Raw genomic sequence first — 25,713 nt, 5'->3', positions numbered from 1 at the left:
AATATCGACAGTATGGCTACCCTCACTTTACAGTTTACAAGAAACTACGGCATATAAAAGTTAAAAAAGGACCTAAGAACAAAGCGAGTACAAATGTCAAGACTTGATGAATGATTCCTGAAATGGGTGAATGGACGCAAAATCCGGTTTGTATGTGCTGAGGGAAACCCAAACCCATACATGAACACCAGTTAAAATGTTGGCCACACAGAATTCTAGAAGGCAAACAGAACCAAGTCTCTCCTCTAAGGCCATAACCTTATTATATTGCCCTCATAAAAACCTCACGGCGTAAGGACAGCAGGTACGTTGATTAACAGCTAGACTGACGCCACACTTCGCAGCCGGCAGGGGTAGCAGGTCCAGCCCAGCACTCACCGGTTCGTACAGTTACATAATCGATACTCAGAACCTCGGGCTTTCTCCCGCCCCTGCGCTGGGCTCACGTGGCGGGCCTCGAGACCGGAAGCAGCCTCAAGAGAACCACGGCGGTTGGTGAATCCGAGGAACAGTTCCTGAGCTGGAGCAAGGGTGAGCGGTCACGGTGATGCTTACGTCAGAGCGCGGCGGGCACTAAAGACCCGCCGGCCTAGAGGGATTCGTCCACGCGGCTCTGCGGTCCCTCTGATTGGCCGGCAGGATGACGTAGCCCGTTTACAGTGGGCTCTGCGGCACTGGCAGTGTGCGTCAGCTATGCGCAATCGGAGAGAGGAAAATGGGGCGTGCCTGACCGCCCAGGGGCCCGCCGATTGGCTGGAGGGCGGCGGCGCCTGGCCCGGGCCGCCGGAGGAGGGCGGTGCCGTGGGCCTGGTCCGGGTTTACTGGCGACCGGCTTCAGTAAGATGATCATGGCAGCTCGGACAGGTCAAAGAGCCCTTAAAAAGGTGGTCTCGGGATGCCGTCCGAAGTCGGCGGCAACCGCCAGAGCCCCGGCTCCAGCGCAGGTGCCTGCGAGGAATGTCAGGTAATGAACAACAGGGGCGCCGCAGCGAGGGTAATTTCTCCCTCCCCACGGCCTGCTGAGGAAGGGGACCCGGGACATTTGCGGTGAGGCAGGCGGATCGGATGCGTTTCCGCGTCTCTGTAGACAAAGGGCCTACTGCCTCGGCAAGTGACGAACTCTGGCCCCCTCTCTCCGCCCCCTTGGCCGGAGGGTCGCCAGCCTGTCCAGGCCGCCCCGTCTTGTGTTCGTGGTTCCCAGCCCTCGCGAGAGGCGGTGAATCATTCCGGTCAGCGACTTGGAAGCCGCTGATGAATCCACTGGATGGGGCGGGGGGGTGCCTTTGCGCTCTTCCGGTCTCCTCCCCTACGGCCTACGGCTGATGTTCTCCGGAAGTTATAACTGCGGCGCAGAAGTAGGGTGTTGATGGACGTGGGGGTTTGTGGCCTGTCAGTGAGTCCCCTTTTGTTCCTCCAGAGTGTCCGATGGCCAGAGGTGCTTTCCCCAGTTTCTGGTAGCGGTCTTTGCCCACCTCCGCCCCCACTTTGGTGCTAGCTAAACTAAACCGAAGTCGAAGTACGGGACTTGGATTTTTTCCCCCCTGCCTTTGTAAGTTAGCAGTCCTGTAGCCTTGAGTCAGAGTCTGCCTTCGATTTTCCAGGTTGGTTCTTTTTTGGTAGGTAGTGGAAGAGGAGACCTGAAATTTTCCATATTTCCACCAGTTTCCTTTTATTAATGACACTTCAATAAATTATGCTCGAAAATTAAAGTTAACTTTTAAAATTAATTCAGTTGTAATCTGTACGGGATGGAGGTAGAAAGCACAAATCTGGTTGAGCTCCTTCCAGGACATTTAGAGTCAACGAATTTTTAAAAATATCAACAATCCAATGAACTCTAAATCCTTTTAGACATTTTTTGGTCGAAACTGAAATAAAATCATCTCATATCCTTCACCCTTGCTTTAGGAAATAGCTTTAAAAAGTTCCAAGCAGAACACTGTATCATACTTTAGATCTGCTTGTATTGCTGTTATAAAATGCTGGCTGTTACTTTTGAGAAAAAAAATTGCTTTAGTGATCAAATTAAGGTTTAAGTTTCAGTGTAAATATTTACTGTTTATGATAACGAAAAGGGAGATAATTTATGAGTTCATTGCAAGGCTGATTCTGACCTTTATTATAATACAGTATTTAGGATGTAGCACTGGGCTTCCATGGTGGCTCAGAGGGTAAAGCGTCTGCCCACAATGTGGGAGACCTTGGTTCGATCCCTGGTTCGGGAAGATCCCGTGGAGAAGGAAATGGCAACCCATTCTAGTATTCTTGCCTGGAGAATCCCACGGATGGAGGAGCCTGGTAGGCTACTGTCCACGGGGTCGCAAAGAGTTGCACACGACTGAGCGACTTCACTTCACTTTAGTTCACTGGAAGTTTAGTGACCAAAAATCTGTCCTTCTTTTGTTCAGTTTTCATTCCATGGTTTAAACATGTGTATGGCTGTAAGGTTCTCATATTGTAGTTGAAGATATACTGTTCTTGATAAAGTATGAAGATGGATGTGCTGTCCAGGGCATTGTAACCGTAATATGCAAACTGATCAGAAAACTCCTATTGTGCTCAGTCCTGTCCGACTGTTTGTGACCCCCATGGATTGTCACTTGGTCATTTTTCCTCCACCCACACACATAGCATCTGTTACATCTCACCTCCGCCTCTAGTTCACTGCTGCCTTCTCTCTCATTCTGCTCTTTTTTGTACTAGTCATTGCTCTTCTGTTGCTGTTATGTCCAGCTCTTTGCGACCTCATGAACTGTAGCATGCCAGGCGGCTCTGTCCTCCACCGTCTCCTGAAGTTTGCTCACACTCATGTCCATTGAGTCAGTGATGCTATCTAACCATCTCATCCTCTGCTGCCCTCTTCTCTTTTCGCAGTCAATCCCTCCCAGCATCAGGGTCTCTTCTGATAAGTCGGCTCTTCACATCAGGTGGCCAAAGCATTGGAGTTTCAGCTTTAGCATCAGTCCTTCGAGTGAATATTCAGTGTTTATTTCCTTTAGGATTGACTGGTTTGATCTCCTTACAGTCCACTCCTGATATTCTTACTGAATAGCCCCAATTTCTTCAATCATTCTTTAACTCAGTTTTCTCTTCCAGCCACACTATGGGATGTCAGTGTCCTTAAAGAAGTTTTATTTATATGTAAATCGTATTTTATATGAATCAGATTTTGTATACAACATGAGATTTCACCAGGCCACTCCCTTCTCTGTTAAAAAAAATAACTTGAAGACTTGATTTAATGAGATATTATTCTCTTAGGTGGAACACTTTAAGAGCATCTCATTGAGAATAAATCCCAAATTGCTTTGTCCTGGTCAGTAGTCCCCAGCATGATCCAGCTCCAGCCTCTCTCTAACATTATTTCATTGTGCTCTCGCCCTGGCTTGCTATACTGCTGTTGCACTGTTAATCTTTTTGAGAGTCTGGATGCTGCCAGGCTCTTTCCTTAGTACTTAGAGTGGGCTGTATCTGCCTCTCTTCCTCCCATGTGCAGACAACACATATGTGTGTATGAGAGAGAGATCTTATATGTGTGTACACACACATTATGTACATACATACCTATTTCACCCTTTACATGGCTGTTGTTGTTCAGTTGCGTCTGACTCTTTGCAACCCCATGAACTGCAGCATGCCAGGCTTCCCTGTCCTTTACCATCTCCCAGAGCTTGCTCAAACTCATGTCCGTTGAGTCAGTGATGCCATCCAACCATCTCATTCTCTGTCATCCTCTTCTCCTCCTCCTGCGTTCAATCTTTCCCGGCATCAGGGTCTTTTCCAATGAGTTGGCTCTTCACATCAGGTGGCCAAAGTATTGGAGCTTCAGCATTAGTCCTTCCAATGAATATTCAGGGTTGATTTCCTTTATTATTGACTGGTTTGATCTCCTTGCAGTCCAATGGACTTTCAAGAGTCTTCTCCAGCACCACAGTTCAAAAGCATTAATTCTTCGGTGCTGAGCCGTTTTTATTTTCCAGCTCTCACATCCGTACATGACTACAAAAACCATAGCTTTGACCATACAGACCTTTGTTGGCAAAGTGATGTCTCTGATTTTTAATACGCTGTCTAGGTATGTCATAGTTTTTCTTGCAAGGAGCAAGCATCTTTTAATTTCATGGTTGCAGTTACCACCCACAGAGATTTTTGAGCCCAAGAAAATAAAGTCTGTCACTGTTTACATTGCTTCCCCATCTATTTGCCATGAAGTGGTGGGACCGCATGCCATGATCTTAGTTTTTTGAATGTTGAGTTTTAAGCCAGCCTTTTCGCTCTCCTCTTTTACCTTCATCAAGAGGCTCTTTAGTTCCTCTTCGCTTTCTGCCGTAAGGGTGGTATCTTCTGCATATCTGACATTATTGACATTTCTCCCAGCAATCTTGATTCCAGCTTATGCTGCATCCAGCCCAGCATTTTGCATGATGTACTCTGCATATAAGCTAAATATATATACAGCTCCTTTATATATATATATATACACACACACACACACATATACATATACATAAATATACACATACATACATATATATATACATACTCCTTTCCCAGTTTGTAACCAGTCTGTTGTTCCATGTCTGGTTCTAACTATTGCTTCGTGACCGGCATACAGGTTTCTCAGGAGGCAGATAAGGCGGTCAGGTATTCTAGCTCTTTAAGAATTTTCCACAGTTTGTTGTTAACCTGCACAGCAAAAGGTTTTAGCGTAGTCAATGAAGCAGATGTTTTTCTGGAATTCTCTAGCTTTTTCTATGATCCACCAGATGTTGGGAATTTGATCTCTCGTTCTTCTGCCTTTTCTAAATCCAGCTTATACATCCGAAGTTCTCAATTCACATATTATTGAAGCCCAGCTTGAAGAATTTTGAGCCTTACTTTGCTAGCACGTGAAATGAGTGCAACTGTGCAGTAGTTTGAATGTTCTTTGACATTTCCCTTCTTTTAGAATTGGGATGAAAACTGACATTTTCCAGTCCTGTGGCCACTACTGAGTTTTCCAAATTTGCTGACATATTGAGTGCAGCACTCTAACAGGATCATCTTTTAGGGTTTGAAATAGCTCAGCTGGAATAACTCCTCCCTACCCATTATGTCTCAGCTGAAATACAACCTCGGAGGACTTCCTGGATCACCCTATCAAAAGGAGGTCCTAATTACATGTCCCCACACCCATTTCTATTTTTGTGGCTTATTTAATCCTCAACTAGAATGTAATCTTTATATCTGTTTTATTCACAGTTATGTCCCTAGTGCCTGGCACAGAATAGCAGCTCAGTAAATATGTGAACTAATGCACAGATAGTGGTGTATAATAGCTATTCAATAATCTTAACTAGTGTAAAGGCTAAAAATAGGTGAACAAGAGCATATCAGGCATCTGTATTACGAAGTACCCTAAACAGTTAACATTCTAATTACCTTGACATATGTTTTTACCTGTGCACATAGAAATGGAGATTGGAAGGTGAAAGATCACGCAATAGGGCTGACAGGCCTGCCACAGACACAGTGAAGGGAGGGACCTAACTTCAGATCTCATAGAGTAGATCAAGAATTGAGGAAACCCCTGTGGATGCAGCTGGGAAAACAAGATGGGTAGGTGAGTTAAAAATTGGACAATGAATATTCTCCCACCCTAGGGCAGGAATATGTTGTTAACACATGTCTGCAGACTAAAAGCCAGGTCTGAGAGATACCTTTTGTGCCTGAAGGCTCCAACCCTAACTGTAAGCTGGTGTTTTTAGTTTTCTTTATGGTGCTCAAGAAGCTTATTTTTTGCATGTGTAGTTTTTTCAGGAATATTCTAAGGTTGCAAACACCTTCTGAAGTATGATTGTTATTTAACCATCTCTAATTTGTTTCCTCTTAATTGTCAATGTTACTCAATCAGGTAATTTTTCTCTTTTCAGTTATTTAGCTTCCTGTGGTATACTGATGAGCAGAACTCTTCCACTACATACCTCAGTTTTGCCTAAGAAGATACATGCAAGAACCTTCTTCAGAATTGCTGCACCATTAATAAACAAAAGAAAAGAATATTCAGAAAGGAGAATTATAGGGTTTGTATATAGTAATAGGTCTACTAAAAGAGCATGTTCACAGTGTTCTTTAGAATATTGTGCCTCTTTTTTCTAGATTCGTTTCTTACAGACCAAGCTCTGATTTTCTCACCCTTGCTATTTTATAAATATTGGTTGAATGAATATAATCATATGGTAACTTTATAGGATAGGTTTAAATCTTGACATTTAAAGAAAATTAGCTGTTTATGTCCTGCATTTTTGTACACTGTTCTTTTTTATGGTGGCATCATTACTGATATGTTGGGCCAAATATGTTTGTGTAGCTCCCTCACCTGCACACATATATACATAGGTAAGTATATATAAACATGCTAAGAGGCCCCTGCCATCCAGAGCAGAGGTTGGCAAACTTTTTCTGTAAAGGGCCAATTGGTAAATAGGTTTGTGGGCCATAGTGTCTCTGTTGCAACTACTCAACATGGTCAGTGTAGCCCAGAACTAACCATGGACAATGTGTAATAAATGGGCATGGTTGTGTTCCAATAAAACTTGTTTACAGAGTCAGGCAAGAACCCAGGCTCCGTCCCACTTGGTACTTTTGTAACTCCTTAGTCTTCAGGATCTCTTAAAAAGATACACATGATGCTTAATCATGTTGGTCCTGGAAGTGACACACAGTGCTTGCTCTTAGATATTATTGGCAAGAGTAGTCACGTGACAGCTGTTTAATTTGTAGCCTACTGGGGGCCAGCAATAAGGCCACATAAAGCAAGCCTTAATACTTGGATAGGTAGCCATCTTGACCCCAGCTGGTGTCTTATAAAAACAGAAATGGCAACAAAAAGATGAGAAATCAAACGGTGAATTGGTCTGCTTTACTTTTGAACTACTAATAAGATCTCCCTTTGACTGTGAACTTGTCATTTGACAGGCCTGTTGGGTGCTATATATTGTTTCTTTCTCACAATAATCATGTGACCTAGGTATTTTTCCCATTGTAAAGATGAAGAAACTGAAGTTGAGAAATTATGTTGTGTCGTGACTCCAAAGCTTATTTTTCCCACCATATTTATTCTTTCTTGTTTCCTCATTCTTTCTGGTGCTAAAATTCTTTTTATTACAAATTGGTCTTATCTAATGATCACCTTCCCCCATATATTGTTTGACATAAACACAAAGGAATAGCTGCCATTTATGAAGTGCTGAGTAAGCTTTGTGCATTATGCCAGAACTCTTTCCTTTAACCCTTAAAATAACTCTGCAGAGGTATTTTTCAGTTATGGATGAAGAAAATTGAGAGGTTAAGCAACCTAGTCAGGGTCACATGAAACTACTATGTTTTAGAATTGATATTTGAACACAATAGAGTACTTTTATGCAAATAGCTTCCAGGCTACTGGGTCTCATATATCTTCATGGGATTTATATTGGCATTTATTTCCAAGTGTCTAAGAACATGGGGAAAGAAGAGTAGGTTTGTTTAGTCTTTCCTCTGTGGGCCTCATTTCATGATCGTAAAGATTAATTTAAATATACATAAACACTCATTTTGTCATATTCCAAACACACCCTTTTAAAATTTAGAATGTGGTGGTTTACTGCAGCATTTTGAGATTAATTCTACTTTAGCAGTGTTGACTATAACCAAGAATGAAGGAAAAAAAAAACTAAGAATGATACGTGTCTGGTTTTCATTGTTGTCTTTTTTTTTTTTTCCATTTAAACCCTGATGTGTGGCTTCCCTGGTGGCTCAGAGGTTAAAGCCTCTGCCTGCAATGCGGGAGACCTGGGTTCAATCCCTGGGTCGGGAAGATCCCCTGGAGAAGGAAATGGCAACCCACTCCAGTATTCTTGCCTGGAGAATCCCATGGACAGAGGAGCCTGGTGGGCTACAGTCCCCGGGGTCGCAAAGAGTCGGACACGACTGAGCGACTTCACTTCACTTCATGTGATACCTTACTGTAAACCCTGATGTGTCTTTATTGAATTTATTTCTAGGTATTTTGCATTTGTATGCAAAATATGTATGTATGCTACTGTTTTCTGCTTGTTAGTATAGAAACAGTATTAGTTTTTATATATTTCTTAACAGGCTACCTAACTGAATTCTTGATTGATTGATTTTTGATTTGATCAAAATATCACCTGCCAGTTTATAATTTTGCCTAATTCTTTTCCACCCGTGTGCCTGTATTTCATGCTCTGATTTAATTTCTTTGATATTTTAGAACAATGTCAAATGACAGTAATGAAAGCATCATTGACTTCTTTCTTTTTTTTTTTAATTGGCTTCTTTCTAATGCTAATAGTAATGCTTCTTATATTTTACCATCTGTGAAGGGACTCGTACAATGATTTTGTTTTGGCTAAATAATATGGTTATAATAATTCTTAGTACTGAACCATCCATACTATGTATGTACTATGGATGGTTCATCCATACATCCTTAGATGAGTTGTATTTGATTGTTTTATTTTTTTTTAATATATTATTGGGATTATATTTGCTGGTATTTTACCTAGAAGTTTTGCTTCAGTGCTCACAGGTAATACGGGTTTATAGATTTTGTTTTTTATGTTCTTTTTTTTTTTTTTTTTTAATTTATTTATTTATTTTTGGCTACCCATGTGGAATCTTAGTTCCTCCACCAGGGATCAAACCTGTGCCCCCAGCATTGGAAGCTCAGACACACAACCTCTGGACCACCAGGGAAGTTGTTTTTTATGTTCTTTGTGAAGTTTGGGTTGGCAGGATGTTATGCTGGCTCATAAAGAGTGAGAAGTTCCCCTTTTTTATGTTATAGAATTGATTTTTTTTCTTAATTACAAAATGTTTGCATACTTGTATAAACACTTAACAATTTAGAAGTATATATGCTAGAACGAAAAGAAAAAGCAAAAGAAGAAAATAGAAAAAAAGAATTTAAAAAAGACAGAAAAAAGGAAAAAATAGAAATATGTATATTAAAGAGTTAGTCTGTTTTTAATCCTACTCTTTTTTCCTGAATTAACAACTGGTAATTGTTTACTTTGTATCCTTTTAGGACTTTTAAAATATATTTTCATTACAGATAGTCTATTAACATAATTATTTTCAGAAAAAGCAAATATCAAATGTTTAAAATTGACGAATTACAGTATACACTTATAATATTTCTCAAATAGATAATAAAATTGTATATAAAGCAGACAAGATATATACAATTTTATTATCTATTTAAGAAATATTGTAAGTGTATAGTGTATTTCCTCGATTATTAAACACTTGATATTTGTGCCTTTGCTCTAAAGTATATGGTTGACCCTTGAAAGATGGGAAGTTTGGGAGTACAGACCCCTCCACGCAGTAAAAAAAAAAAAAAAAAAAAATGCATTCTACTATTTCTGTTTCAAAACAAGGGATTGATAAATGATTTATCCAAAGGCAGGAAGCTGAAACAGTTTGTATAAAATCAAGACTCAAACCTTAGTTTATTTGATTCCACATATTGTGACTTCTAATTGAACACAAACTTTCCCCCACATTTAATTTAAAAATCTGTAAAACAAAAATACAAATACTATATGTATCAAAAAAATTCTTACATAAGTAGACCCACACAGGGCAAAGCTGTGTTGTTCAAGGGTGAACTGTATATTTGATCTTAATCCTTTTAGATAACTGATGAATTCCACAGTATGAATGTACCATAATTCATCAGCCATTTATTATAAAGCAGTATTAATGTGTGTGCCAAATGACTTCTTGCTTCATACACAGTAAGTTTTATTATTTATTATCAGTTTAAAGCAGGGGTCCCCAACCTCTGGGGTCTAATACCTGATGATTTGAGGTGGAACTGACGTAATAATAATAGCAATAAAGTATCCAATAAATGTTGTGTACTTGAACCGTCCTGAAACCATCCTCTCTTCCCCATTCCATGGAAAAATTGTCTTTCACAAAACTAGCCCCTGGTGCCAAGAAGGTCGGGGACCGCTGATTTAAAGTGTGTATGCACTGTCTAAATAGGTGCAGTTAACACCTTTCCTTTTTTTTTAAGTTATTCTATGCAGGAAATGTATGATGTAGTATCTGGAATGGAGGATTACAAGCATTTTGTTCCTTGGTGTAAAAAATCAGAGATAATATCGAGGAGATCTGGATACTGCAAAACACGGTTGGAAATTGGGTTTCCACCTGTACTGGAGCGCTATACATCAGTAGTGACCTTGGTGAAACCTCATTTGGTGAAGGTAATGGTTTTGTTTTTTGTTGTTTTAAAATATTCCTCAACTAGTGATATATTAAATGGATTAATGTATAATAGCTTAAGAAGATTTCCCTAAACTAATAGGAGGAAGGAAAAAAAAACCTGTTATATCACTTAAGTTGTGTTATTTTATACAATATTAGCATTATTCTTTCCAAATAGAACTTTAACTAGAACATGGAAATGAGAAGGTTTTCTTTTGTCCTTCTGTTGAGAACTACTGACCTCTAGGAAAGATTCAGCCACACAAGTGAGAAATGTTTTAATTTAATATTGATACTTGTGCTTTTTTTTAAGTTAAGGCAGGGAAAGTGGTGAGAGGATGAAGAAAGATAGAAAAGATATAAATGTGGAGCATATAAACATTGTTGAAGTCATCCTGCCATGTACCAGGTACTGAAATGCCAGGTACTGTTGCATGCGTTATATTAATCATCTTACCCTTCTCAGAGAAGGGTACACATACAGAAAAGGTACTCAGACTTCAACACATGAAAAAGGAGAATTCCAGAGTTACATTACCATTTATTTTGACTTCCTAGAGTACAGTGAACAAAGGCTTTCAGAGCTTGGATTGTGTGGTTTTGTGCCCACTTGATTTAGTAGTGGTATCATTTCTTGGTTATTGGCCAGAGCTAAGTGCCTTTTTCACCTCCTTCTCAGTCACTGAGGACATGCGGCTCTCATACCAGAAAGAATATACTGTCCAGTGAAGCTAAGACATGGGAGTCCACCCTAGTCCCACTGTCAAAACATCAACTCCACTTACAAGCCTGTGCCCCACTCTGAGACTTTACCGTTATTATAACTGTTTTCACCTGTTTGCCTCATAGTTTTGAAGTTTTTACTTACTATAGTGCACTGCCTCTCTTATAGTAGCTAAGGTATTAAGCTCTATAGTGTTTTACTTGAATTGTTTAATCTTCACAACAGCCCTTTGAGATGCAGATTTTATTATCCTCCATCATCGTATAGTTGAGAATGCTAAGACTTCGAAGAGTTAGATAGCTTGCCTAGGGTTACACAGCCAAGACTAGTCTGTCTGACAACAGTGACTATCTCTATAAATCTTACAATTGAGTCCTCTGACCTCAATCTCTTACCATTCAGATTCTTATAACTTTGATCTTAACATATCCTGCATCTAACTAAAGAACTCTAAAACCATATCATTTTCTCCCCCTGGCTTTCTTCCTTTCCCTGACTTCCGTGAATGGTGAATGTACCGTAGAGTACTTATTCCACAGCCCTGTGCCTTTGCATGTTGTTCCCTCTTCTATCTGTAATGAACTTGATTCCTTGCCTGTTAATCCTTTAGATCCCAGCCTGCTTTCGCCCTTTCCTTTCATACGGCTAGTCTGCTGTACCTCAGTGATTCCTCTAGGCTTTGCATGTGCTTGATTTATTTCTCTTAGCACTCTTGTATGACTTCTTTCTTCCTTTGGATTTCTGCTTGACAGAATCGAGCTACTTAAGGCAATGGGAGATCTTCTTTTTCATCTCTGAATCCTCAGTCATGAGGGCTTTTGTTTATGAAGTTCTCACTGCTGTGTTCCTGTGTTCCTGTATGTCCAGATGTTCATAGTAATTTCAGTAACCTTCAGCACTGCCAAGGAGGCAGGAAACTTTTTTTTTTAATTATAATAGTATGTATTATATATTACTATCTTAATTTTAGGAGGCTTAGAGAAATTAAGAGCCCACACAAATTTATGCTGTGTATGTCTGATTCCAAAATTATTTTTCCATTAAAATAAACTGCCTCACTTAATGTGCTAGTTTATTATTAAAGGGCTTCCCAGGTGGCACTAGTGGTAAAGAACCCACCTGTCAGTACAGGAGACATAAGATTCCTAGGTCAGGGTTCAATTCCTAGGTCAGGAAGATCCCCTGGAGGAGGAAATGGCAACCATCTCCATTGTTTTTGCCTAGAGAATCCCATGGACAGAGGAGCCTGCAGGCCACAGTCCGTGAGGTTGCAAAGAGTTGGACATGACTGAAGCAACTTAGCATGTTAGCAAGACCTGAAGGTTAGGCAGCATTTGAGGGTTGTTCTGGAGACCCAAGGTACACACAAATTCATACTGTGTATGTCTGATTCCCAGATTATTTTTCCATTAAAATAAGCTGCCTCACTTCATGTGCTAATATTTAAAGACATATTTGAGAATAAAATACAGCTATGTTCAGCTTTTAATTTCCCCTGGGCTCAGGTTCTAGATCTTAGTACCTAATACACATATGTGACATACAATAAAAATTAGAACCAAGAAAGCAACGAAAGCTATGTGACATTTTTTATTAGCTGTCCCAAATGTGCCTATGACTTAACATGTCAGTGATTCTACATGCATCATGTAGATTCATCAGTCTGTAATGGCCAGAAGCCTACTTGCTGTGTTCAGTATCTCTGTTAGGAATGAGCTCATTGGCAGTATTGTCCCTATCAAAACATACCAGTAAAAATCTGTGGGTCCTTGGGCTAGGTTATTGATACAAGTACAGCACTGCCACATTTTGTTAAAAAATAGTCAGAGGAAGGTGCTATATTGTAGTGATTATTCCCAACAGCTGCTTCTCCCTTACTATTAAATTTCTTATAAGCTTCATACATGATTGTAAAGAAGGATGGAATGCTTTACCTTAAAGTTGGGTAACTGAAAAAGTTGTAAAAAGTTAGAAATAAAAGTAAATGGAGTGCTTGCTTCAGCAGCACATATACTGAACTTGAAACAAGATAAAGAAGATCCCTGCACAAGGATGAATGCAAGTTCACGAACCATTCCGTATTTTGGGGAGCTCACTGTAGCGCTCTGTGACCACCTAGGGGGGTGGGGAATTGGAGGGAAGTTCAGAGGGAGAGGATGTATGTGTACTTATGGCTCATTCACACTGTTGTATGGCAGAAGCAACACATTATTGTAAAGCAATTAGCCTCCAGTTAAAAACAAAAGAGAGGGTCGTCCCTGGTGGCCCAGTGTTGAAACCCCACTTTTCCGCTGCAGGGAGCACAGGTTTGATCCCTGATTGGGGGACAAAAGATGCTACAAACCACAAGGTGCAGCCAAAAAAAAAAAAGTAAATAAGTTGGATAACTGAAATAATATTTTATTATAGATTTTTGATGGTTTTAAAAATTAGATGTTCATTATTGAACCAAATATAAAGCCAACTGCTTTGGGAAAAAAAATTTTTTTTTTTTATTAAGAACTGGATTTATTTAGAAGAAACTTCACAGAGTGTGGGCCATCTCAGAAGGCAAGAAGCCTTGAAGAGATTTTTTTACTTTAATGACTGTTACTTTTCATGTCTAAGTAAGTTTTAAAACTTTCACTGGTTTCCATATTAAAAATCAAAAAAATTTTTTATAATGTGAATAGAGCATTTCTTTTTAAGTGCTTTGTAGTATGGGTGCAGTTTATAATGATTCTACAGTGGTGAAAGTGAAAGTCGCTCAGTTGTGTCCGGCTCTTTGCAACCCCATGGACTATACAGTCCGTGGAATTTTCCAGGCCAGAATACTGGAGTGGGTAGGCTTTGCCTTCTCCAGGGGTTCTTCCCCACACAGGGATCGAACTCAGGTCTCTCTCATTGCAGGCGGGTTTGTTAACAGCTGAGCCACCTGGAAGCCCAAGACTTTGAAACGAGTTAAAAAATAGCCTGCTTTTGAGGGAACATAGCATATATATTCTTGAGGTCAGTTGTCTACTAGTATAATAAGGCCCTTAGATGGCATCTTAGGATAGTAAATAAAGAAGTTGAACTTCATTCAAGGTCATAACCAGTTCTGACAGTGTATTAGTAACTGTGGTCCTGGCCACCTTTTTTCACACTGTGGAAGGCAAGTCTTAGATGGGTCTCAACCGGCACTTTTTAATGATAGAGAATGGGACGTGTCAGATTGCACTGCACATGGTATCACTGTGTGTTATGTTTCAGTGTACACACATCTGTGAAATAACGAGCACTGAAGAGATGAGAGGTCAGAAGGCAATGAGTCAGGACTAGACTTATAAGAAAACTGGAACCATAGAGGCCCCTAGAGAGAAAGACTAGTGAGTTAGAGAAAGACTAAATGTGATTGATAAGGAAGATCTTTGGGCAGGCAAGAGTTACAGAATTGTTCTAGGTATCTATGCCAGATTCCTTACAAGTATTAAATTTAGCCATCTCATAATGATGGTAAAAAATAGGCATTATGCTCATTTTAAAGGTTAAGGAAATACAGGGAATTAACTTGTTCAGGATCACTAATAAGTGGCAGAGCTGGAAGTAAACTTCCAGATAGTAACTCCCTGTTTTGTTACGGGGGGAGAACTCTGAAGTAGCAGTGGGTGACAATGGAAGAGAGAACTGGCAGTAATCTTGGGAATCCCAGGAGGAAGGAAAATGGCTTATGTCAGCAAGAGATCTCTTCCTAGTACCGAGCTAAAGAGATCTTTTTGTCACCTGTGGTCTAATCTATAAAAATACTTACTTTCAACTAAAGCGTCCTCAATTGTAGATTCTGGACAATCCCACTGGTATTTTACTGTTTGGTTTGGTTTTGTTTCATTGTGTTCTAGGCATCCTGCACTGATGGGAAGCTCTTCAAACATTTGGAGACTGCCTGGCGTTTCAGCCCAGGTCTTCCCGGCTACCCAAGGACCTGTACTTTGGATTTTTCAGTAAGTCCCGCATAAAGCTCTCTGTTTGTTCCAGATATCAGATAAAGTTGGTAAAGAAGGAGTAGTTCATTTTTATTAGAACCCAGATGCTATAATTAGTAAACTGCATGCATAGCAATTGGGCTTCCCAGGTGGCTCAGTGATGAATCCGCCTGCCAATGCAGGAGACGCTGGAGATTCATGTTCACTCTCTGGGTCAGGAAGATCCCCTGGGGAAGGAAATGGCAATTCACTCCAGTATTCTTGACTGGAAAACCCCTTGACAGAGGAGCCTGGTGGGCCCCAGTCCATGGGGATGGAGAGTTGGACTCAACTGAGCGACTGACCGCGAGCGCACACACACATACGCTTATGCATAGCAATTACTATAAGACTTTTTTTAATCTCAGATTTCTGAGTATTGAATATCTCTTTCTGTACTGACTTTTTTTTTTTTTTTTTTTTGGCACTAATTTTATAAGACAGAATGCTAGGGGAAATTCCCTGGCAGTCCAGTGGTTAGGACTCTACACTTCCACTGCAGGGGGACACTGGTTCAATCCCTGGCCGGGGGCTAAGATCCCTCAGGCCGCCTGGTACAGCCAAAAAAAAGGAAAGAATGCAAATGACCTTTTCTCTTTTTCTCTCTTTCCTGAAACCTTGAATGCCTTCTCTATTTTCTAGTTTTTACAAGTCCATAGATTATAAGACACATGTCTTGCCTACTACCAGCTTAATAACAGTGTAACACCAAATGAAATCTGTACATTGATCTTCATCTTATGAGTTGCAGAAATAAAATGCAAAGGAAAAATATATTTTTAAATTTAAGCACTATGGTATTGGTATTTTCTTGTTCATATCACCTTAGCTATAGAAAACTTAAAGTCACTTGTCTGACTTTTTATTTATATGAGTTGGTTCCTGTATTTGCAGCTCAGGCTTACATTTTATGGTTATAATTTTGAGTTAATTACTGTATGCCGGTCTCAGCTCTTAGGTTGCTTTCATTTTCATTTCATAATTTTTTCATAAAAATTAGTGGACAATAATGGAACACTTGGGGAAATTTGAATGAAACCTCTGTAGATTAAATAATAGCATTATTATCTAGTAATGTTAACTCTGTCTGTTAATCTCCTGGTTTTAATTGCACTGTGGTTGTATAAAACCTGAAATCTGAGTGGCGGGTATATGAGAGATCTTAGTAGTAGTATTGCAACTTTTTAATAAGCCAAATTATTTTAAAATTAAAACTTTTAAAAGTTAGTGGATATTTCATCCTTAAGGCATTATTTCTCAAACTGATTGCTTTGAATTCAGTCTTAAGGGGATATAAATGAAATTTAAACCCTTGTCTACTTTAAGATTGAGGCACCTTTGCCATCTAGTTTGTAGCTTAACCTCACCTTTCTGATATTAACTTGTGGGAATAACCTATCAGAGGGATCAGTTCCCTTCCTTACTTCCTTTTGGGAAGTCGTGCCCGACTCTTTGTGACCCCACGAACTGTAGCCTGCCAGGCTCCTCTGTCCATGGAATTCTCCAGGCAGGAACACTAGAGTAGGTAGCTGTTCCCTTCTCCATGGGATCTTCCCAACCTAGGGATCAAATCCAGGTCTTCCTCACTGCAGGTGGATTCTTTACCAGCTGAGCTACCATTTCTTTTTGGGAAGGAAGGTAGCTCTTAAAGGGACACACTAATAAGAAGCCAAAGTGATAAATATATTCATTTAGCAAAGCTTTTTTTCCAGTTTTTTTTTAACTTAATACAGTCAAACTCTTTGCCATAAAATGAGATTCATTGACTTTGTTTTGTTGTGCTTACTGCAGTAAATAAGTCTCCCTCTTAGCGATGTTAAAAATCTCATCTAGATATAGGCCCATATTGCTCTGCCTTAGGTATTGGGCCAGTGAGCCCATTTCACTGCGCAAACACCATTACCCTAAGTAGAGATTTAGTAAAAGAAACGTCTTTCTAAAATAGTTATTAACATTTTCCTACAGATTTCTTTTGAATTTCGCTCACTTCTACACTCTCAGCTTGCCACATTGTTTTTCGATGAAGTTGTAAAGCAGATGGTGACTGCCTTTGAAAGAAGAGCGTGTAAGCTGTATGGTCCAGAAACAAACATACCTCGGGAATTGATGCTTCATGAAGTTCATCACACATAAAGAAAAAAGGAAATGGTCACCTACTCATATCTAGTTTATTCACTTTTAGGAAGTGCTTTAATCATTTGCTTTCAGACGTCAGAAAGCATTTGTCAAACCCAGCTTTGATCATAAACCCATCTTTGCACTTGGAATATGGAACCACATGTACATAGAATTCAATCAAGTATAATTCAGAGTAGTATGTATATTAGCATATTTACAATAATAGGATGTCATCACTGTTGCTGGGATACTGATATCACTCTTCTGAGCAGAAATTGAAACTGTACATTTAAACCTTTTAATTGTTACCTCACCTGAAAGAGGGTGGTTGAGATACTGATGCAGTGTGTACTATATTAACCATATCACGTTTAAGTTATTAATTTCAGACTATTTATAACTTATTGTCTTAGGGCCTGCCTCGTGGCTTAGGATATTTGAGTAATCATCAGATATTTAAAGTAAAAGCTTTGACTTAAAAATACTGTTAATGAAGGTTCCCTGGCACTTTTCTTATTTTTAAATTGTTCCTATGGATAGTAGTAGATAAATCAGTATTATACTAAGGTTAGCTTTCAGATAAACAATTATTTTTTATTTTTATTTTTTGGTGAGTGGTCCAGAGAGTTTTTTTTGGTCCAGAGTTTTAAACTACTTTTCTCATAGTTTGCAACCCTCTCCCTGATACTTTGCTGTGTCAGTAATGCTGAATCTGTGTCAAATTTTGTCTACAGCAGTGGGCAACAGATCAAGATAAGTTGGTTGATGTGTCTGCAGCACCATGCATCCTTATTTTCTATTTATTCTGTGTGTTCACTTTCGATAATGTATTTCAAACTGATATTTTTGTAAACAAATCAACATAGGGACTGAAGTGGTAACTTAATAAAGTTAATTTGTTTATTTTTTGTACAGTTATTTTGGTTATTGAAATGTCTCAGAATACTTTAACAAAAACAAATCTGGGCAAAATTCAGTCTTCCTTTAATCAGTGTTAATCCCCTTCCCTTCCTTCATCCCCTGCCCAGCAACTCTTCTGCATTAATCATCCTTTGTTTCCTCAGCTCAGCCAAGGACTTCACGGGTTAGGTCCCTCTGTGAATGCGTGTTTGCAGTGATCTGTTGTGAGCGGCTGCTCTCTGCCATGTGGTAGGTATACTGTAGTCAAGGATTCATACAGTCCACTCACATGGAGCTTGGTTTGTGCCTTCACACAGGTAAAGTAAGTTTCCACTTACAAATGAGGTGTCTTCCCAGGGTATAAGTAGTTTTTATAATTATGTACTTTTTGGGACTTTCTTGGCGGTCCAGTAGTTAAGACTGCAAGCTTTCACTGCAGGGAGCTTGGGTTCAATCTCTGGTCAAGGAGCTAAAATCCCGCATGCCAGATTTTTTTTTTTTTTAAATCATGTGCCTTTTAAATGAGAAAAGTATTTTTTTTTAAAGTGACAAAGATAAGACCTAGGTAGTTTTTTTCCTGGTACAGTACTACTCTGTTTATGGAAATAAGAACCTGTACTTTACTACTATTCTTACAAATGCCATAAGTCAGTTCTTAGGTTCAGAATCTAACTTAGTAGTTGGACGTAACTGGCTGGTATTATGATAGTATGTAGATTGTATTTTAGTGAGGGAACCCAGGAATACCCAAATATTGCCTTGATTTAGCCATCCCTTTGACCCATGAGGTTCCCCAAGTATCATTAGAATTCGAGTCTTAGAAGCGGTAGAGAAAAAACCCAGGCAATCTGGCTCCAATATCTATGCTCTTGTGTTTGCTCTGAAGGCTGTGACCTGTGGAGTTAAGGTGGCGCTAGTGGTGAAGAAGCCACCTACCATTGCAGGAGACATAAAGAGACCCGGGTTCGATCCCTGGGTCCAAAAGGTCCCCTGGAGAAGAGAACAGCAACCCACTCCAGTATTCTTGCTTGGAGAATCCCCACAGACAGAGGAGCCTGGGAGGCTACATACATCTCATGGGGTCCCAAAGAGTCAGACACGACTGAAGTGACAGCACACACGCACACACCAATGAAAATTCAAAAAAAAAATTGGGGGGCATCTATACTTTCCATATCATAAAGGGGAAAAACCCCACCACCTTTAGAAACTTCTTGAAGTGGCATCTCGTCAGTGGAATCTGAAGGGAAGACTGGGATAAGACTTACCAGATAAGACTTTTGTCTCTGTGGAAAGAAACTTCGAAGAGAAACTTCTTCCTTAGTTTTTGCCTGGTTACGTGAGGACGTGAAGTTTGCAGCTACATCTCCAAACTTTTCACATAAAGGGAAGGGGCGTTGATTCCAGAAAAGCCAATTCAGAACCCTAACATCAAGGGTTGAATGAACCAACCTAGAGTGGGCACTTCTGCTGCTGCTGCTAAGTCGATTCAGTCATGGTTGACTCTCTGCAACCCCATAGATGGCAGCCCACCAGGCTCCCCCGTCCCTGGGATTCTCCAGGCAAGAACACTGGAGTGGGTTGCCGTTTCCTTCTCCAATGCATGAAAGTGAAAAGTGGAAGTCAAGTCGCTCAGTCATGTCCAACTCTTCGAGACCCCATGGACTGCAACCCACCAGGCTCCTCTGCCCGTGGGATTTTCCAGGCAGGAGTACTGGAGTGGGGTGCCATTGCCTTCCTGGGGCACTTCTGGTTATGTGAGATAACAGACCTCTAGTGTTCAAGTCACTTAGAGTTGAGTGTTCTGTTACTTGCAGCCACTCTCCTCCTGCTCCAGTCTAGACTGGTTGCTCTCCAGGCTGTTGTGTAGCTGTAATTCCTGGCAGTCATGCTAGAATTACCGCCTCCCCCTCCTCTTGGGGTACTTACTTCCTGAAATTTGGCTTCCTTTTTATTTTTTTAACTCTCAAAATGCAAAAGTAATCATCTAGTGGCTTCCTGAGAAAGGGTAAATGGGAGCTAAATTTTTAGAATCCTTAAGTATCTGAAGATGTCATTGTTTTATAACTCACTTGAGGCTAGAACTCCACATTAAAAATAGCCCCCCTCCATAATATGAAGATCTGACTTCATTGTATTCTGGCAGCTGGTGCTGCCCCTGAGAAATCTGATGACGTTCTTATAATCAGTACTTTTGACATCCTTTTTTTGATCTCTGCAAACTTTTAAATTTAAATTTACTCTTTGAGTAGTCTGAAAATTGGAGAAGGAGATGGCAACCCACTCCAGTATTCTTGCCTGGAGAATCCCATGGACAGAGGGGCCTGGTACAGTCCATGGAGTCGCACAGTCGGAACGACTGAAGTGACTGAGCAGGAGCTCTCGAAAATCCATGCCATCTGCCTGGCTGCCTGTGTTAACTGTTGGGCAACTTACAGATCCTTTCAGTCACAGGCTTATTTCTTTGAGTCCTGTGGAATTTCTGCGAATTATTTGTTCGATAATTTCCTCCTCTCCATATACTGTGGTTCTTTCATTCAGAAATTCCTAAGTAATTAGACTTTCTAATTCTTGTATTAAATCTGTATCTTTTTACTTCCTATTTTCCATCTGTTTTTGTTCTGCCTTTTAGATTTCTTCAATTCTATCTTCCAGCCCTTTCAGTTTATTTTATTATTTGCCATAGTTTTCACTTTCAAGATTTTTTTTTTTGTGGCTATGCTGGGTCTTCATTGCTGCACTAAGGCTTTTTCCAGTTGCAGAGAGTGGGTGCTACTCTAGTTGCGGTGCAAGGGCTTCTCGTTGTGGCTTCTTTGTCGTGGAGCACAGGCTCTAGGCACACGGGCTTCAGCAGTTGCAGCACATGGGGCCCCTTAGCGGTGGCTCCCGGGCCCTAAAATGTGCAGGCTTAGTTGCTCTGCAGCGTGTGGAATCTTTGCAGAGCAGGGATTGAACCTGAGTTCCCTGCATTGGCAGGCAGATTCTTAACTACTGTGCCACCAAGGAAGTCCGATTTTCAAAATTATTTTTTTCTAATTAGTCCTTTTTTTAAAAAATAGCTATCTTCTTTTGTGGAGACAAGATTTCATCTTAAATTCCCCTTAGGTCCTTTATGATTTCTGCAGTCCTCCCATTGAAGTCTTCCTCGGCTGTCTAATGGTTCTTGTTTGTCTTTAATATTTGAAGGCAACATACTAACCAGTTTATTGGAATTAAGATGGGGCATAATGACTGGTGAGTTTCATTATAAGTTGACCCAAGCCAGCCTTTTCACTGGGGGCACTCCACAAATGGCAGAATCTAGAGGTCTTTGCTCAGTTTTTCTTCAAAAGGATTCTCCTATCTCTTGCCCTAGAAAATATGGGGTTGAGAACAGGAGTAGGGACAGATGAAGTAGACACAATGCCTGGCAGTTGGCACTCTGTAAGGTTGTAAGGAACCGAGGATCTCAGAGTTTGGAATGTAGGCTTTCATTTGCTTTTAGTCCCTCTCTACCCTAGCTCTCTGCTCCTCCTGGTGTCCCAGGCTGACACTCATTCCTATTCATTTTCCAGAGAATTAACCAGTAGGCAACTCACCTGGTGGTCTGGGAAAAGGGGATAAGAACTGGGAGTCCAATATCAGTAATCCTTCAGCTAATTTCACCCTCGTTTCCATTCCCACTCTTGGCCTTACCTGAAACCCTAGACCCAGACCCCCAGCATCCAGCGAGTCCAAATGTTAAGTCTTGGGGGTGGAGTTCTAGGGGACTGAGTACCTTGCTTCTTTATTCCTTCTTAGGTTCTTAGGTTGTAATTATATCAGCTCTAAGTCACATCACTTTTCCATCAATTTTTTAACTTCCTATAGATCCACTGATATCAATCTACTTCTCTTTGCCTGGGAATTCCTTATGTGTTCCTAAAGATCATTTTTAATTAAATTCCTTTTAAAATAGCATTTCTCTAGATACTCACAGACTGCTTATGTAACTGGACAGTCTAAGTGTATGAAATTAAATTTCCCTGAACATTTAAGTACTGCTTATTTAATCAAATACTTCTGAACATTTAAGATTGCAAGCTCAGTATATCAGATTTTCTTGAATGTCTTAAATGCATTATGATACAGAGAGTCCTACCTACAATGTTATGATACAATAAAAGTATTTACATACAAAAAGGATGAGTGTTACTATTTCAGCTTCTTATATTTATTACTTCTGTTTCTCCTGAGGTTGCCTGTTTTTTATATCCTTCTGGACAGTCAGTATATTAGACTCAAAAAGAGGCACCATCTTAGACCAGCTGAGGTTGCAGGATGTTGGTAACCAAGAGTCTTGTTGATGGTGTATAACTTGACGGCATAGGTCAATGTGATTCTGAGTCTTGGGTCTTTGCGTGAATTGATTCCTTTTGTTGGGCTTCCCAGGCAGTGCTAGTGATGAAGAACCCGCCTGCCAATGCAGGAGACATGAGAAGTAGGTTTGATCCCTGTGTCGGGAAGATCCCCTGGAGGACGACATGGCAACCCACTTTGGTATTTTTGCCTGGAGAATCCCATGGAGAGAGGAGCCTAGAGGGCTTTAGTCCATAGGGTTACTAAGAGTTGGACACAGGTGAAGCAACTTAGCATGCACACACATACTCCATCTTAAAATTTTTGGTTTCATCAATCACTTACTTCAATACAGTCCTTTATATCCAACCCAGTTTAAGAATCATTGGTTGCTGTGATCAGGAAGATACCCCTGAAGACTTAAGCCTAGCTGGGACTGCCCAGGTTGCAGTAGAAACGACCTATTTTCTCAGCTCTTCCTGAAGTAGCAGGATCTGATTTCATAGTGGCATTCCTTTTCATTTTTCTATTTTTAAAAGCTAGATCCAGCTGCCTTGACAAATGTTCACCTCCATGGTCAGGGCTAAATATCAGATCCGTGTTTGTGTGTCTTCCATGCTTCTTTTCTCTCAGACTCATACATTTATTATAACACACACCTGTAAATTTTGCCTTGGAAAGGACCTCTGTGGGCCTGTGCTTGTTCAGATAAATCCACTTGCTTTCACAGTATGGCAGTCGGGGCCTGGACATTGTACTCTGTGTGGTTTCCCAAGTGATTTCCGTGTGTGCCCAGAGCAGGTTTTCTCGGGAGATCTACCATTCCTGCTTGCTCACCTAGTCATTAGCATCCTTTGTCTTGACCAAACAGTGTTTGAAGGAACCCTCTTGATCCTTGGTACTTCTGCACTTCTCTGGAATCTAAAACTTCAGTTGCCTTGTGCAGTTATTCTAGTCTAAGGAAAAGGCAATTTCCCCATTTATCTATGATTTTCTCTGGTTGGAGCTCTCAGGTTTCTTAAAATTACCTAGATCCTGGTTTAGGGGTTCATTCCAGGCTTGCTTTTTGGTTTGAGCTCTTTCAATTAAACCCTGGTTCAAATTTGGGATCTACCACTAATAGCTGAGATTTAACAGCTACCACTTAATAGCTGAGGTTAATAGTTACATAACCATTCAGAGCCTCAGTTCAGTAACTATAGCATGGATCTGGTAATTCCTAACCTGATTGTTCTAAGGGTTGAAATAATGCAAGTACTTAGTCCAGTGTCTAGCATACTAGACTAACTGCCCTTTATTCATTCAGTCCTCTTTCATCTGTTGCTTTTCTAACCCAACCAATTTATTAATAACAAAGCAATTTCTAGGTACAGAGTCTCAAGTGACTTTGGTTTTGTATCTGTGATGGACTTTTTCCTTCTATTCTGTCCAAACAATTCCAACTAGATAAGGAAAGCAGAAACATTCATCTTGGTGCCTAGCTTATACCAGACCTCTTAGCAGCAACCACAGGGCCAAACTGACCAGCAGACTGGAATTTATCCCCACAAAGCAAATGATTCTATAGCTCCAAGAGTACATTCTTGACACAGATTAAAGTAAAAAACTTAATATTGCACAAGATCTTGTGCTTTATAGTGTAAAAACTAGAAAGCAATGTTCTATCTTGCAAGTCAGGATCTGTCCTCAATAAACACACTAAACTTTTAAAAGTAAGCCATACTTCTATGCTGTTTATTAATAAAGATCAGGTGCACTGAGACAGGAACCTATTTCAAGTTCTTAAGAAACAGAGGTGGTAGCCCTGGGCTGGGCTTATCAAGTTGTGGATGCCCTTCCCTGCTATCCACTAAGTTCCAACAGCACACCTCTCCTTTCCATTCAAATCCAGCTCTCTTCACCTGTGGGTACCTAACAGGGAACCCACTGCTTATCTGTTGTTAAGGTCCTGGAACAATAACCATAACCCTTAAAAGAACCAAGTTGCCCTTTTATTATGGCCAAACCTCAACACACACAAAATTCAGAGTTGTCCCCTTTTAATAATAATGTAGGACTTCCCAGGTAGCTCAGTGGTAATGAATCTGCCTGTCATTGCAGGAGATGCAGGTTTGATCCCTGGGTCAGGAAGATCCCCTGGAGAAGGAAATGGCAACCCACTCCAGTATTCTTGCCTGAAAAATCCCATGGACAGAACTCTGGAAGGCTACAGTCCATGAAGTTGCAAGTCAGACACAACTTAGTGACTAAACAACCAATGTGATAATATAATCCAGCCTGCAGCAAAGGGAAGCAACAGTTAGAACTGGACATGGAACAGACTGGTTCCAAATAGGAAAAGAAGGATGTATACTGTCACCCTGCTTATTTAACTTATATGCAGAGTACATCATGAGAAACACTGGGCTGGATGAAGCACAAGCTGGAATCAAGATTGCCGAGAGAAATATTAGTAACCTATACCACCCTTATGGCAGAAAGTGAAGAACTAAAGAGCCTCTTGATGAAAGTGAAAGAGGAGAGTGAAAAAGTCGGCTTAAAGCTCAACATTCAGAAAACTAACATCATGGCATCTGGTCCCGTCACTTCATGGCAATTAGACAGGTAAACAGTGGAAACAGTGGCTGACTTTATTTTACTGGGCTCCAAAATCATTGCAGATGGTGATTGCAGCCATGGAATTAAAAGACGCTTACTCCTTGGAAGGAAAGTTATGAGCAACCTAGACAGCACATTAAAAAGCAGAGACACTAAAAAAAAAAAAATAATAATAAATAAATAAAAAGCAGAGACATTACTTTGTCAACAAAGGTCCGTCTAGTCAAGGCTATGGTTTCTCCAGTGGTCACGTATGAATGTGAGAGTTGTACTATAAAGAAAGCTGAGTGCCGAAGAATTGATGCTTTTGAACTATGGTGTTAGAGAACACTCTTGAGAGTCCCTTGGACTGCAAGGAGATCCAACCAGTCCATCCTAAAGGAGATCAGTCCTGGATGTTCACTGGAAGGACCGATGCTGAAGCTGAAACTCCAGTACTTTGGCCACCTGATGCAAAAAGCTGACTCATTTGAAAAGACCCTGATGTTGAGAAAGATTGAGGGCAGAAGGAGAAGGGGATGACAGAGGATGAGATGGTTAGATGGCATCACCAACTCAATGGACATGAGTTTGGGTAAACTCCAGGGTTGGTGTTGGACAGGGAGGCCTGGCATGCTGCAGTTCATGGGGTCACATAGAGTCGGACACGACTGAGCGACTGAAGTGAACTGAATCCAGTCTGCAGCAAAGAGAAACAGAAACTTACGAAACGACAGGTAGGAAACGTTTTATAGACTTAGTCAAACCTTACCCCTCCCCTCTTCAACTGGCTTTCATCCCTCATGTTCTCTAGATCACAGAAAGCTAACACAG

General features: G+C 40.4%; 1 protein-coding gene and 1 pseudogene across 1 annotated transcript; both read left to right on the top strand.

Annotated features, from left to right (window-relative positions):
* Positions 1-533: 533 nt before the first annotated feature.
* Positions 534-18,003, top strand: COQ10B (coenzyme Q10B). Its single transcript, XM_043446047.1, has 5 exons — positions 534-964; positions 5,913-6,062; positions 10,070-10,262; positions 14,845-14,946; positions 16,933-18,003. The coding sequence occupies exons 1-5, from the start codon at positions 843-845 to the stop codon at positions 17,098-17,100; spliced, it is 735 nt and encodes a 244-aa protein (XP_043301982.1). The 5' UTR covers positions 534-842; the 3' UTR covers positions 17,101-18,003.
* Positions 12,977-13,073, top strand: LOC122426900 (annotated as a pseudogene).
* Positions 18,004-25,713: the final 7,710 nt, after the last annotated feature.

The sequence above is a fragment of the Cervus canadensis genome, chromosome 24 (assembly GCF_019320065.1).
Source record: "Cervus canadensis isolate Bull #8, Minnesota chromosome 24, ASM1932006v1, whole genome shotgun sequence".
In the NCBI taxonomy this organism is placed as follows: Eukaryota; Metazoa; Chordata; class Mammalia; order Artiodactyla; family Cervidae; genus Cervus; species Cervus canadensis.
The sequence above is the reverse complement of the archived record's forward strand: the minus strand, read 5'-3'. Positions and strand labels throughout refer to the sequence as shown.